The following is a 14166-nucleotide window of genomic DNA, read 5'->3' as shown; positions in this document are numbered from 1 at the left end:
AGATGGTCCCCCTCTGCTCCCCCCCCCTTATAGATGGTCCCCCCTCTGCTCCCCCCCCCTTATAGATGGTCCCCCTCTGCTCCCCCCCCTTATAGATGGTCCCCCTCTGCTCCCCCCCCTTATAAATGGTCCCCCTCTGCTTCCCCCCCTTATAGATGGTTCCCCTCTGCTTCCCCCCCTTATAGATGGTCCCCCTCTGCTCCCCCCTTATAGATGGTCCCCCTCTGCTCCCCCCCTTTTATAGATGGTCCCCCTCTGCTTCCCCCCCTTATAGATGGTCCCCCTCTGCTCCCCCCCTTATAGATGGTCCCCCTCTGCTCCCCCCCTTATAGATGGTCCCCCTCTGCTCCCCCCCCTTATAGATGGTCCCCCTCTGCTCCCCCCCCCCTTATAGATGGTCCCCCTCTGCTCCCCCCTTATAGATGGTCCCCCTCTGCTCCCCCCTTATAGATGGTCCCCCTCTGCTTCCCCCCCTTATAGATGGTCCCCCTCTGCCCCCCCCCCCCCCCCCCTTATAAATGGTCCCCCTCTGCTTCCCCCCCTTATAGATGGTCCCCCTCTGCTCCCCCCCTTATAGATGGTCCCCCTCTGCTCCCCCCCTTATAGATGGTCCCCCTCTGTTCCCCCTCCTTGTAGATGGTCCCCCTCTGCTCCCCCCCCTTGTAGATGGTCCCCCTCTGCTCCCCCCCTTGTAGATGGTCCCCCTCTGCTCCCCCCCTTATAGATGGTCCCCCTCTGTTCCCCCTCCTTATAGATGGTCCCCCTCTGCTTCCCCCCCTTATAGATGGTCCCCCTCTGCTCCCCCCCCTTATAGATGGTCCCCCTCTGCTCCTCCCCCCCCTTATAGATGGTCCCCCTCTGCTCCCCCCTTATAGATGGTCCCCCTCTGCTCCCCCCCCTTATAGATGGTCCCCCTCTGCTCCCCCCCCTTATAGATGGTCCCCCTCTGCTCACCCCCCCCCTTATAGATGGTCCCCCTCTGCTCCCCCCCCCTTATAGATGGTCCCCCTCTGCTCCCCCCCCCCTTATAGATGGTCCCCCTCTGCTCCCCCCCCTTATAGATGGTCCCCCTCTGCTCCCCCCTTATAGATGGTCCCCCTCTGCTTCCCCCCCTTATAGATGGTCCCCCTCTGCTCCCCCCCTTATAGATGGTCCCCCTCTGCTCCCCCCCTTATAGATGGTCCCCCTCGGCTCCCCCCCCTTATAGATGGTCCCCCTCGGCTCCCCCCCCCTTATAGATGGTCCCCCTCTGCTCCCCCCCCTTATAGATGGTCCCCCTCTGCTCCCCCCCCCCTTATAGATGCCCCCCCCCCTTGCACAGCAGTCAGTAAATAAAAAAAACAAAACACAACTCACCTGCCATCCGTTCCCCCGTTGATCCTCTCGGCTCCTGGTCTGTCCCCGGCTGCCTCAGGCTGATGATGCGGCTGCCGGGGGTGTCTCGTCCTCTCCCCGGCAGCGCGCGCATCACACAGCTCACTGTGCCGCCTGGGCCCTGACTTCCGGTACAGAGCGTCTCTAACGTGCGCTCTTAATACCGGAAGTAAGGGCTTAGGCGGCACAGTGAGCTGTGTGATGCGCGCGCTGCCGGGGAGAGGACGAGACCCCCCCCCGGCAGCCGCACATCAGCCGGAGGCAGCCGGGGACTCCTGTGACCGCAAACGAAATAATGCTTGCGGTCACAAGAGTGCAGTGGCGGGCCGGGCCGCAGCGGCGTGGGCGGATTATAATGTGGGCGGCGCGGCATGGGCCCCCCCGGAGCCTCGGGCCCCGGGCGGTCGCCCAAACCGCCCACATTATAATCCGCCACTGTATACACCCTTCGCAAAAGTCTGTACTTATTGTACTTGTGTGGTGATGAAAGTAGTACTAAAGTTCACCACTAGATGTCACTGTATTATGTATATGTATTTGGAAGCCGCACAGCTGAAGGATGTAAAGGGTTATTGTTTTTCTGTGTGTCACCTGATTCTGTAGACCAATAGGATTCTAGTTCTCTTTTTTCCTATCATCTCCCTCCTTTCTTCTTCTGTTGCACTCTTCACCCATTCACAGCGCACCTTACATGCTGGGAGAAAGTAAGTCACATGGGTGGAGGAGAAGCAAAGGTCTTTTGTCCTGGACATTGTGGAGGAAGGACTGCCAGGTCCCCGTACCTCAAAGTCAGTCTTAGTAAGAACCCCGCATGGGAAAGACGCAAGACAGTACACTGCTCACAACTTTTCTACAAGTAACGCTACACAGCACTATGCACTGTTCAACCCTTCTTTGGAGAGAACAAGCCAGAGACAACCTCAACCTACGGCGAGGACAAGGAGAAGTCACAAAGCAGGACAGTATCCGCAAGAGCCAAAGAGCTAGAAACTGATCCGGATAGAGCAAAGATGCAGCAAGCCTATAATTTCTATCTCGCAGTGCGGGTGTCAGCGGGAAATCCTCAGCATTCCGCTCATCTCAGGTGACCAGGTCTGGGGCCTGTGTCACCCTCTAGGAAGGTTCAGCCGGGTCTAGTGAGCATAAGGTGGTGTGAAGACTAAGCAAATGTCAATACAAGGGTACAGGTGTTCTTCTTCTTCGTATTCTACCTCATCCTCCAACATCCCAGCAGTGCACATCACTACATGGGTTGGGACTCTGAAGGCATCCTCCTCTCAACTACTCTGCTTCTTCGTATCACTATACGCTAAAGAGACTCTATGATTATGGAGCAGTGGCTCTGACTAAGAGGCACTGCTTGTGACTGAGGGGAACAGGGAGCGTAGCACGTCCCTAGCACGAGGGGAGTCATGTGAGAAGGGAAGGGGAGGGCAGGGGGAGGGCACTAGTTGATATAGGGAGCTGGCTGGTAGCACGTGTCACCACACCAGCGTGTTGGCTGAGAGAGGAACAGCTTTAGCTTGCCGCTGCAGCTCTCCTTACTTTCACTTTCGTTTTGCTTCTTTTTGCTTGCTGCAATGGCTGATCAGGTCCTTGCCCGGCTCCAGGAGAGGATTCGTCTGGAAGGGGTGGCCTGGCTGGCCCCTCTGGTCAGTTCTACCCCTCTGCCTGAGGATCCGGAGATCCCCCGCTCTGCTCGCCCGCAGCGCGCGACCCGCCCGCCTGCCCGCCCGTTTGAGCCCGTCTCCCCTGGCCGGTGGGATGCGCAGTGGAGGTAAGCGGGCCGCTAAGGCCCCGAAGATCGCACCCCCTCCTGTCCCCGAACGCCCCCGCAGGAGAGTGTCAGCAGCGGTGCGTGCTTCTGCCAGCAGGGGCGCGCACGCTGCTGGCACTGCAGGTAACGCTGCCTCGGCTGCTTCCGAGCGGCCGGAGGCGGCAGCGTCACAGCCCTTAGGCGTACCGGCGGCGGCTGCCACCGGCGTGGTTATGTGTGTCTCCCAGTCCCCCACTGTGGCAGCCGGTCCCTCTGCCCCTATGGCAGGGTCGGCGGCGGCAGTTAGCTCCCCTCCTCCTCCCCCTCCCCCTAGCCGGCTGGCTAGGTGGTTTTGGCGCGGGTCCCAGGTCAGCACATCGGCGGCTCCTCCCCCGGCGGTTACGGCTCCCCCGGCCGACTCCTCAGTCGGTTCCGAGGGGCAAGACAGCTCTGGCGGCGAATTTTTTGATGCGGAGCCCAGTAATGCCCCCGGCCGGTCCCCCGTCCTAAGGGCCCCTTCTGCCTCCCATGCCTCCAGGGCTTCTGGGAGGGGCAGAGGACGCAGGCGCAGAAGGCGAGGTGGTTATAGTCCCAGCAGCCTTTCGTCCTACTCCTCGGATTCTTCTGACTCCACGGCTGGCCGCAAGAGGCGCAGGCGCACTTCCCACGTGTCCAATGCAGGCAGGCACGGGTCAGCGTGCAGGGAAGCGGAGGAATACAGGCGCCATAGAAAGCGCTACCACCGGTCGCCGAGGTCCAGGCGACACTCTTCCCCGTCCGGCTCCTCTCCGGATGGTTCCCGAAGCCGCTGTGCTTCACATCGCAGGGTCAGAGGTCGTGGGTCGTCAAGGCGGAGTAGCAGGGAGTCCAGGCTCGAGCGATCTTCTGCCACAAGGTCTGAGCTCGCCCCCCCTACATCCTCGGCTCCGCAGCCTTCCAGGGTTACCCAGAGTTCTGCACCCCTGCGTTCTGCTGATGGTGAGTTGGCCTGTTTATGGGCTTGGTCTACTACTTCTCCTGTTTCTCAGAAGGTGGATAATGATGTGGTTTCTATGCTGCGTACTGTGTTGGATACGGTTGTTAAAAAACCAGCGGCTCCTGAGGGGGCTTGCTCTTCCTCCCCAGCGGCGGACACTCTGCCGGCTGCGTCGGCAGCGTCAGCAGGGTTGATGTTCAAGGATTCGTATTTTTGTGGGGTGGCCCCCCCCTGGGGACGCATTTACCTGCTGACGTGAGGGAAAAAATACTAAATAATGAGTATGTGGATATATGGTCGTTAATATCTGTGGACCACTTAACGGTGGATAAAGAGAAGCGGTTTGACAAATCTGATGATAAGAAAGCTAAAGTGGCTAAGACGTTTGGTAACTGGCTTCAGGCCTTTTCTACGTTGTCATGTGTTTTAACGGCTAAATATCCCACCAAGGCTTGTGAATTATTTGTGTTCCTGGACACCATTCATACCACCTATAAGTTACACGGGGGATCGGCATGGTGGCGGTGTGATGAGGAGTTCAGGAGGCGTTTAGCTTTGCAGCCCGAGGTGGGATGGGCTACAAAAGCCACCGATGTGTGGATCCAATTGATTTTATCCCAGCACAAGCCTTCCTTTCCTTCCGCGGCTGCTTCCGGAGTAGCCTCCTCTGGGGCAGCCGGGAAACGAACGGGGGCGTGTTGGCTTTTCAATGAGGGCCACTGCAGATTCTTTGCAGCGTGTCGTTTCAAACACGAATGCTCAATCTGCGGGGGCGCTCATTCTGCGATACGGTGCTTTAAGCAGGGAAAGTCCACGGGCGTTCGGCCAGGTTCCGGCAGAAAACCCGAGGACGCCGGTGAGCGTGGGAAAAATGCTCCCATGGCTCGAGCTGTACCCCAAGAGGCAGGAAGCAGACCTCCTCACTAAAGGGTTTTCTGAAGGGTTTTACATTCCACATATTCCCAATTCCAGTTTGTGTTTGGTTAGTAATTTGCGTTCGGTGGCTGATAATCCCGAGGTGGCACAGGACAAACTGGATAAGGAGGTGGCCATGGGTCGCATGGCCGGCCCCTTTTTGGAGCCGCCCATGGCGAATTTACATTTTTCTCTCTTGGGTTTGGTTCCTAAGAAGGATCCAGGTAAATTCAGATTGATCCAGCATTTGTCCTTTCCACCTGGGGATTCGGTCAACGATGGCATCACCCGGGAGGAGGCGGCGGTCACTTATGTCTCTTTTGACAAGGCTCTCCGCCTAGTGGAGAAGTTTGGCCCCGATACTCTCATGGGTAAGTCGGACATTGAGTCTGCCTTCCGCCTCCTTCCGGTTTGGGAAGACTGTTTTCACCTTCTGGGTTGTTGTTTGAATGGCCAGATTTACGTCGACATGTGTTTACCGATGGGGTGCTCGATATCTTGTAAATATTTTGAGTTGTTTTCTTCCTTTCTGGACTAGGTCGTTCGACTCGAGTCGGGCACCTCTTCGGTATTACATTATCTAGACGATTTTCTTTTCGTCGGTTCTGCGGGCACGGAGGAGTGTCAGCAGATTATGGACACGTTTCGGTTTTTCATGGCCAAATTTGGAGTTCCTGTTGCCGAAGAAAAGACGGAGGGTCCTAGTACCCGCCTGTTTTTTCTTGGAGTACAAATTGACACGGAGAGGATGGTTGTTAGCAGGGCCGGCTCCAGCTTTTTGTGGGCCCTTGGGCGACAGAGCCTCGGCGGGCCCCTTTGAGGAGCAAATCATGGAGAGACAGGCGAGGAAAGATTTGCAGCAGAAGAAACATGCGGCTGCTGCATATCTTTCTCCTCCTGTATCTCCTGATCTCTGCAGTAGTCAGGACTCTGGAGGAGTCAGACACAGTGACAGGAATATATATATATATCATGCTGGTGCTGCTAGTTCTCTAGTATACAGCTCCTGCTGTGTGTGTGTGTGTGTGTGTGTGTGTGTGTGTGTGTGTGTGTGTGTGTATACATACACACAGAGCAGGAGCTGTATACTAGAGAACTAGCAGCACCAGCATTATATATATATATATATATATATATTTATAATATGAACATGGTGAGACCTCTAGTTCTCCTATATACAGGCCCTGCAGTGATATAGTGTGTGTGTGTGTATATATATATATATATATATATATATATATATATATATATATATATATATACACACACACACACACACTGTATATCACTGCAGGGCCTGAATATAGGAGAACTAGAGGTCTCACCATGTTCATATGATAGATAGGAGATAGGGAAATAGATAGATAGGAGATAGATAGGAGATAGGGAAATAGATAGATAGATAGATAGATAGATAGATAGATAGGGAAATAGATAGATAGATAGATAGATAGATAGATAGATAGATAGATAGGGAAATAGATAGATAGGAGATACAGATATCTACTTGTTTTGTGTATAGAGGTCCTGCTGTAATATATATATATATATATATATATATATATATATATATATATATATATCCTGCTGTAATAGATATAGATATATTACAGCAGGACCTCTATACACAAAACAAGTAGAAGAACCAGCACATACAGGACACTTAGTTTGCAGAGCCTACCTGCTGCCCTCTATCAGGTCATGTGTCCGATCACATGACCCGTGACATCATCAAAGGTCCTTCAGACTCAAAGGTCCTCTTTCCTACTCGGCTGTAGGGAAGATTTGTGATGGAAGACAGGTGCTCGGGGGCCCCAGTATGGATCGGCGGGCCCCTAACTGTCACATGCGGCCTCTAGGGGCCCAGTCCCCTTTGTTACTACACTTTTTTTTCTTTTTTACTAACAAAAAAAATGTAGTAACAAACGGGAGTGGGCCCCTAGAGGAGCTGGGGGCCCCGGCATTTGCCCTACTTAGCCGGGTGCTGACGCCGGCCCTGGTTGTTAGCTTACCACCGGAAAAATTGGCGAAGTTGTTGTCCATGATTGATGAATGTCTTTTGGCAAAGAAAATTAGATTGCGCCAGCTGCAGTCGTTGCTGGGTCTTCTTGTGTTCGCCTGCAGGATAATGCCGATGGGCCGAGTTTTTTCCCGCCGGCTGTACATGGCTACAGCTGGCGGACGACTTCCATCGCATTACATCAGACTCACGGCTACCCTGAAGGCGGACTTGAGAACCTGGCGTGCCTTTTTACAGGAATATGATGGCACATCTTGTTTCAGGGAACGGGAATTGGACAACGGGGACTTGCAGTTGCACACGGATGCGGCCGGTAGCCATGGTTTTGGTGCGATTTTTGCTGACCAGTGGTCAGCCGAGCCCTGGCCGCAGACGTGGACAGATGCAGGTCTCACCACAAATTTAACCTTGTTAGAATTATTCCCCATAGTGGTGGCCTTGGAATTATGGGCTGATCAGATGGCTAACAGGAGAATTCGTTTTTGGACCGACAACATGAGCATGGTCTATGCGGTCAACAATCTGACGTCCTCTTCGCTGCCGGTTTTGGCATTATTGAGGCATTTAGTGTTGCGTTGTTTGCAGTTCAATATTGTTTTCCGGGCTAGGCATGTTCCGGGGGATGATAATTGCATGGCTGACTCTTTGTCCCGTTTTCAGTGGGCTCGTTTCAGGATGCTGCACCCCCGAGCTCAGATGGAAGGAGTCCCCTGCCCGCCTTTCCTATGGGACTTGGTGAACCGCTGAGGCCGTTGCTTGAATCGTCTTTGTCGACAGCTACTTGGTCCAATCACGGTAAGGCCTGGGCTGAGTGGTTAGACGGCGCAAGCGGGTCGGAATGGTCATCGGACCCGTTGGTTTGTAAGCAGGTCACATGGGCTTACTTAGCGAAATTGAGGGAAAAACTGGTTTCAGTAATGGTGGCCAGAAGACGCCTTTCGGGTGTTTCCTTCATGCTTAGGTTGCTGGGTTTACCCCACGAAGGACTTAGCAGTTAAATTGGTGTTGCGGGGTTGGAAGAAGGAAAAGGTTTGTAAGGACCAGCGTAGGCCCATTTTATATGCCCTGTTACAACGGCTATTAGGTCAGTTATTCGCGATATGTTCTTCCCCGTTTGAGGTTAAGGTCTTCCAGGCGGCCTTTTGTTTGGCCTTCTTCGGGGCTTTGAGGGTGAGCGAGTTAGTTGCCCTATCTAAATCGAAGCCCTCCGGGCTTCAGGCCTCCGATGTAGTTGTATTCCCCAGTTCAATGAAGATATTTGTCCATAAGTCTAAGACGGATGTATATGCAGAGGGGTCTAGGTTAGCGGTCAATCGTTTGGGTGGGGAAGCCTGCCCGGTACACATAGTCGAGGAGTATATTAAGTTCAGGCCGGTGTCACAGGCAGATACTCCTTCTCCTCAGTTCTTGGTCCACGAGGACCGCTCCCCAGTGACCAAATATCAGTTTGAGACCATCCTTAAGAAGGTTTTGGAGCGGGAGGGGCTCAACGCTAAGGAGTTTGGCACGCATTCCTTTAGGATAGGTGCGGCCACAGTAGCTGATGCTATTGGGATGCCCGGGGACTCTGTGAAGCGCTTGGGGCGGTGGTCCTCTGATTGTTATAAACGTTACGTTCGTCCAAATCTGTTGGCTTAATGTTTCCGTTTCTTTGTAGGTCAGCATCGACCGGAGGTGTGGATCATCGGACATTCTTTCATTCACAGGGCTGCACAACGTGCTTCGTGCCGCCCAGGCGGTTTGAATCTCGGCTTTTCGCAAGCTAATGTTTCATGGAGAGGTGTAGGTGGTATGAGATGGCTGAGAGTGCTTTCAGAGGTCATTGCCATCAGCAAACAGTTGCACGGTCCTGCTGTGCTGGTCATCCACGCTGGGGGCAATGACCTCTGTTCCGTTCGGCTGGCTGAGTTGATTTCCGTTATCAAGTCTGATGTTATTAGAATGTCCGAGCTATTTACGGATTCCATAATTGTATGGTCTGAAGTGGTTCCCAGAGTAGTTTGGAATGGGGCCAGGAACCCGGGAGCTATTGAGAGGGCCCGGCGTATTTTAAACACCCGCATTTCCCGTTTTGTTAGGTCCCGAGGTGGTATAGCCATAGCCATAGCCAGTTGGAGGGCGACAATCGCCGGTTAATGTTACACGATGGCGTTCACTTAAATGACATAGGTCAGGATATCTTTCTCTCGGGCCTTCAGGACGCCATAGAAAGAGCACTCTTCACCTTAGCTAGTGGGGGTAGGTGCACAGTGTAGGGTTACACGGTGCACCTATGGCGCGGGGGAAGGACCTTGCTGAGGGGGAAGGAGAAGGAGCGGCGAGGCCACCCGGCAGATCTACAAGGACATGCCCACCGCGTCGCCGGTGGCTTAGGCATTCCGGTGACCTCGCCACGAAGGTGTTCGAGCAGGGTCCTACCCCCCAGGTTACATTTACCTTGTTTGGTTTAAAATAAATAAATAAATAGCTGTGGCCTACCCCCACGCACTTGAAGTAGTAATGGCGTCATGTCTCATTTTTATAGTTGTTAGTGAATAATGATAAGTTCACCAGAGTGAAGGGGCAATGGTGTACCGTCAGTCCTCGCAATCCACCGACACAGCACACACCTCAAGCTTGGGACACTTCCCCTTTCTGTGGGTGGCAAGTCCTATCATCCGGGAGGGTCACTACACCACTTTGGCCATCGTGATCACACTATCCAAAGGGATCCAGTAGCAGTCCGGCAGGACACTGACCCCAGGGGAAAAGGGTACAACCGGCCTCATAAACTAAAAGCAGGCGTGCCACCACACCTGTGTGCCTACCCGGCACTGGCATCACGGCATAACATTCCAAGGTCTGGCTGTATCTCCGCCAACCACCTCCAGCGTGGAGTCACACCTCACCACCTAGCAAGTGACCGGCCTCTCCTCCGACCAACACCTCCGGGGGTACACCACACTAGAACAATACACATTTACAGATTGTCTAGTTTCCACAGTTTTACTAAATGTGGGCCACTGTGTGTAACTGATACCATGTGATCTAGAACAATGTATGTAATAGGCACCATCTGATCTAGAACAACACACTGTATATAACAGGCACCATCTGATCCATAATAATACTTCATGTAACAGGTACTATGCAATCTAGAACAATACACACTATATACCAGGCACCATGTGATCTAAAACAACACACACTGTATATAACAGGTACTATGTGATTTAGAACAAAATCCACTATTTATAACAGGCATTATGAGATCTAGACCAATACACACTGCACAACAAGTACCATGTGATCTAGAGCAACACACTAAATAACAGGCACCATGGGATCTAGAGCAATACACTCTGTATACAACTGTAATCTAGCACTGTACAGACTGTGTATATCTGTAATCTAGAATAGTACAGACTGTGTACACCTGTCATCCAGACTGGGGCAGACTGTATATAGCTGTAATCTAGAACTCTACAGTCCGTGCATAGCTGGCATCTAGAGTATAACAGTAGTATAATCCAGAACACTTCTGTGGTCACCTGGCGCGCCTCCTGCGGATCCTGCGCTCCTGATCAATGTCGGCGTAGTATCTGTCCTTGTAATTGGTGGATGACGGGATCAGGGTCTGTGATTGGCTCACGGTGCTGTCCTCCAATCCTTGGGTGAGAAGAAGAGAACTTGTTATATTACACCCCAGTATTCTGATGGTAAGACAACCCTCTGGGGCACACACATGCTCTGGAACCTTCCTACTACTACCTACAGTACAGACAAATCCCATCACAATACACACTCACCCTCCACATGCAGCACGACACTCACCCTCCGCATGCAGCACGACACTCACCCTCCGCATGCAGCACGACACTCACCCTCCGCATGCAGCACGACACTCACCCTCCGCATGCAGCACGACACTCACCCTCCGCATGCAGCACGACACTCACCCTCCGCATGCAGCACGACACTCACCCTCCCCATGCAGCACGACACTCACCCTCCACATGCAGCACGACACTCACCCTCCACATGCAGCACGACACTCACCCTCCACATGCAGCACGACACTAACCCTCCACATGCAGCACGACACTAACCCTCCACATGCAGCACGGCACTCACCCTTCACATGCAGCACGGCACTCACCCTCCACATGCAGCACAACACTCACTCTCCACATGCAGCACGGAACTCACCCTCCACATGCAGCACGACACTCACCCTCCACATGCAGCACGACACTCACCCTCCACATGCAGCACGACACTCACCCTCCACATGCAGCACGACACTCACCCTCCACATGCAGCACGACACTCACCCTCCACATGCAGCACGACACTCACCCTCCACATGCAGCACGACACTCACCCTCCACATGCAGCACGACACTCACCCTCCACATGCAGCACGACACTCACCCTCCACATGCAGCACGACACTCACCCTTCACATGCAGCACGACACTCACCCTCCACATCCAGCACGACACTCACCCTCCACATCCAGCACGACACTCACCCTCCACATGCAGCACGACACTCACCCTCCACATGCAGCACGACACTCACCCTCCACATGCAGCACGACACTCACCCTCCACATCCAGCACGACACTCACCCTTCACATGCAGCACGACACTCACCCTCCACATGCAGCACGGAACTCACCGTCTACATGCAACACGGCACTCACCCTCCACATGCGGCACGACACTCACCCTCCACATGCGGCACAGCACTCACCCTTTACATGGTGACCTCTGCCCTCCAGGCTCCGCTCTGGTTTCTGGGTTTTCCCAGTTTGAGGTCTCGATGTAACAGCCGGGAAATCCTTGTAGTAATTCTCTAACACGAACAACGCGGATCTCTGTAGACTGGACACATATTACACACGTGTTACTAATATTTATTACATTCCCAGTACACAACCAGTCACTAATATCTACTACACAACCCGGATACACAACCAGTCACTAATATCTACTACACACCCCGGATCCACAACCAGTCACTAATATCTACTACACACCCCGGATCCACAACCAGTCACTAATATCTACTACACACCCCGGATACACAACCAGTCACTAATATCTACTACACACCCCGGATACACAACCAGTCACTAATATCTACTACACACCCCGGATCCACAACCAGTCACTAATATCTACTACACACCCCGGATCCACAACCAGTCACTAATATCTACTACACACCCCAGATACACAACCAGTCACTAATATCTACTACACAGCCAGGATACACAACCAGTCACTAATATCTACTACACACCCAGGATACACAACCAGTCACTAATATCTACTACACACCCCGGATACACAACCAGTCACTAATATCTACTACACAGCCAGGATACACAACCAGTCACTAATATCTACTACACACCCCGGATACACAACCAGTCACTAATATCTACTACACACCCAGGATACACAACCAGTCACTAATATCTACTACACAGCCAGGATACACAACCAGTCACTAATATCTACTACACACCCAGGATACACAACCAGTCACTAATATCTACTACACACCCCGGATACACAACCAGTCACTAATATCTACTACACAGCCAGGATACACAACCAGTCACTAATATCTACTACACACCCCGGATACACAACCAGTCACTAATATCTACTACACACCCAGGATACACAACCAGTCACTAATATTTACTACACACCCCGGATACACAACCAGTCACTTATATCTACTACACACCCCAGATACACAACCAGTCACTAATATCTACTACACACCCCGAATCCACAACCAGTCACTAATATCTACTACACACCCCAGATACACAACCAGTCACTAATATCTACTACACACCCCTGATACACAACCAGTCTGTAATATCTGCTACACACCCCGGATACACAACCAGTCACTAATATCTACTACACACCCAGGATACACAACCAGTCACTAATATCTACTACACACCCCGGATACACAACCAGTCACTAATATCTACTACACACCCAGGATACACAACCAGTCTGTAATATCTACTCTACACACAGGATACACAACCAGTCTGTAATATCTACTACACACCCCGGATACACAACCAGTCACTAATATCTACTACACACCTTGGATACACAACCAGTCACTAATATCTACTACACACCCCGGATACACAACCAGTCTGTAATATCTACTACACACCCCGGATACACAACCAGTCACTAATATCTACTACACCCCCCAGATACACAACCAGTCACTAATATCTACTACACACCCCGGATACACAACCAGTCACTAATATCTACTACACACCCCAGATACACAACCAGTCACTAATATCTACTACACCCCCCAGATACACAACCAGTCACTAATATCTACTACACACCCCAGATACACAACCAGTCATTAATATCTACTACACACCCAGGATACATAACCAGTCATATCTACTACACACCCCGGATACACAACCAGTCACTAATATTTACTACACACCCCGGATACACAACCAGTCTGTAATATCTAATACACACCCCGGATACACAACCAGTCACTAATATCTACTACACACCCCAGATACACAACCAGTCTCTAATATCTACTACACACCCCGGATACACAACCAGTCACTAATATCTACTACACACCCCGGATACACAACCAGTCACTAATATCTACTACACAGCCAGGATACACAACCAGTCACTAATATCTACTACACACCCCGGATACACAACCAGTCACTAATATCTACTACACACCCCGGATACACAACCAGTCACTAATATCTACTACACACCCCGGATACACAACCAGTCACTAATATCTACTACACACCCCGGATACACAACCAGTCACTAATATTTACTACACACCCCGGATACACAACCAGTCACTAATATCTACTACACAGCCAGGATACACAACCAGTCACTAATATCTACTACACACCCCGGATACACAACCAGTCACTAATATCTACTACACACCCAGGATACACAACCAGTCACTAATATCTACTACACAGCCAGGATACACAACCAGTCACTAATATCTACTACACACCCAGGATACACAACCAGTCACTAATATCTACTACACACCCCGGATACACAACC

General features: G+C 51.9%; 2 protein-coding genes across 4 annotated transcripts in view; one reads left to right on the top strand and one right to left on the bottom strand.

Annotated features, from left to right (window-relative positions):
• The window catches only part of LOC138768001 (vang-like protein 1), a 74243-nt gene that overhangs the window by 6216 nt on the left and 53861 nt on the right, over window positions 1–14166 (bottom strand). For all 3 annotated transcript variants that reach the window (XM_069945969.1, XM_069945967.1, XM_069945968.1), the window contains exons 5-6: window positions 11780–11910; window positions 10572–10689 (exon numbers count right to left, since the gene is read on the bottom strand). In XM_069945969.1, coding sequence (XP_069802070.1) covers window positions 10572–10689; window positions 11780–11910 — 249 coding nt within the window. The remainder of the gene's footprint in view (window positions 1–10571; window positions 10690–11779; window positions 11911–14166) is intronic.
• On the top strand, window positions 2859–9532 carry LOC138767999 (uncharacterized). Its single transcript, XM_069945966.1, has 3 exons — window positions 2859–4108; window positions 7702–7836; window positions 8699–9532. Exons 1-3 carry the CDS (start codon window positions 3139–3141, stop codon window positions 9175–9177), a joined length of 1584 nt encoding a protein of 527 aa, XP_069802067.1. The 5' UTR covers window positions 2859–3138; the 3' UTR covers window positions 9178–9532.

Source organism: Dendropsophus ebraccatus, chromosome 11 (assembly GCF_027789765.1).
Source record: "Dendropsophus ebraccatus isolate aDenEbr1 chromosome 11, aDenEbr1.pat, whole genome shotgun sequence".
NCBI classification, from domain to species: domain Eukaryota; kingdom Metazoa; phylum Chordata; class Amphibia; order Anura; family Hylidae; genus Dendropsophus; species Dendropsophus ebraccatus.
Note: the sequence above shows the minus strand (reverse complement) of the source record. Positions and strands in the feature narration are given on the sequence as shown.

What these genes read in the sequence shown, in the direction of transcription:
- LOC138767999 (XM_069945966.1), top strand. Translation starts at nt 3,139, where the DNA reads ATGCGCAGTGGAGGTAAGCGGGCCGCTAAGGCCCCGAAGATCGCACCC. An exon ending in ACCCCTGCGTTCTGCTGATG is followed by an intron (nt 4,109 to 7,701) that starts GTGAGTTGGCCT and finishes TCCCGTTTTCAG; the next exon opens with TGGGCTCGTTTCAGGATGCT. An exon ending in AGCTACTTGGTCCAATCACG is followed by an intron (nt 7,837 to 8,698) that starts GTAAGGCCTGGG and finishes GTTTCTTTGTAG; the next exon opens with GTCAGCATCGACCGGAGGTG.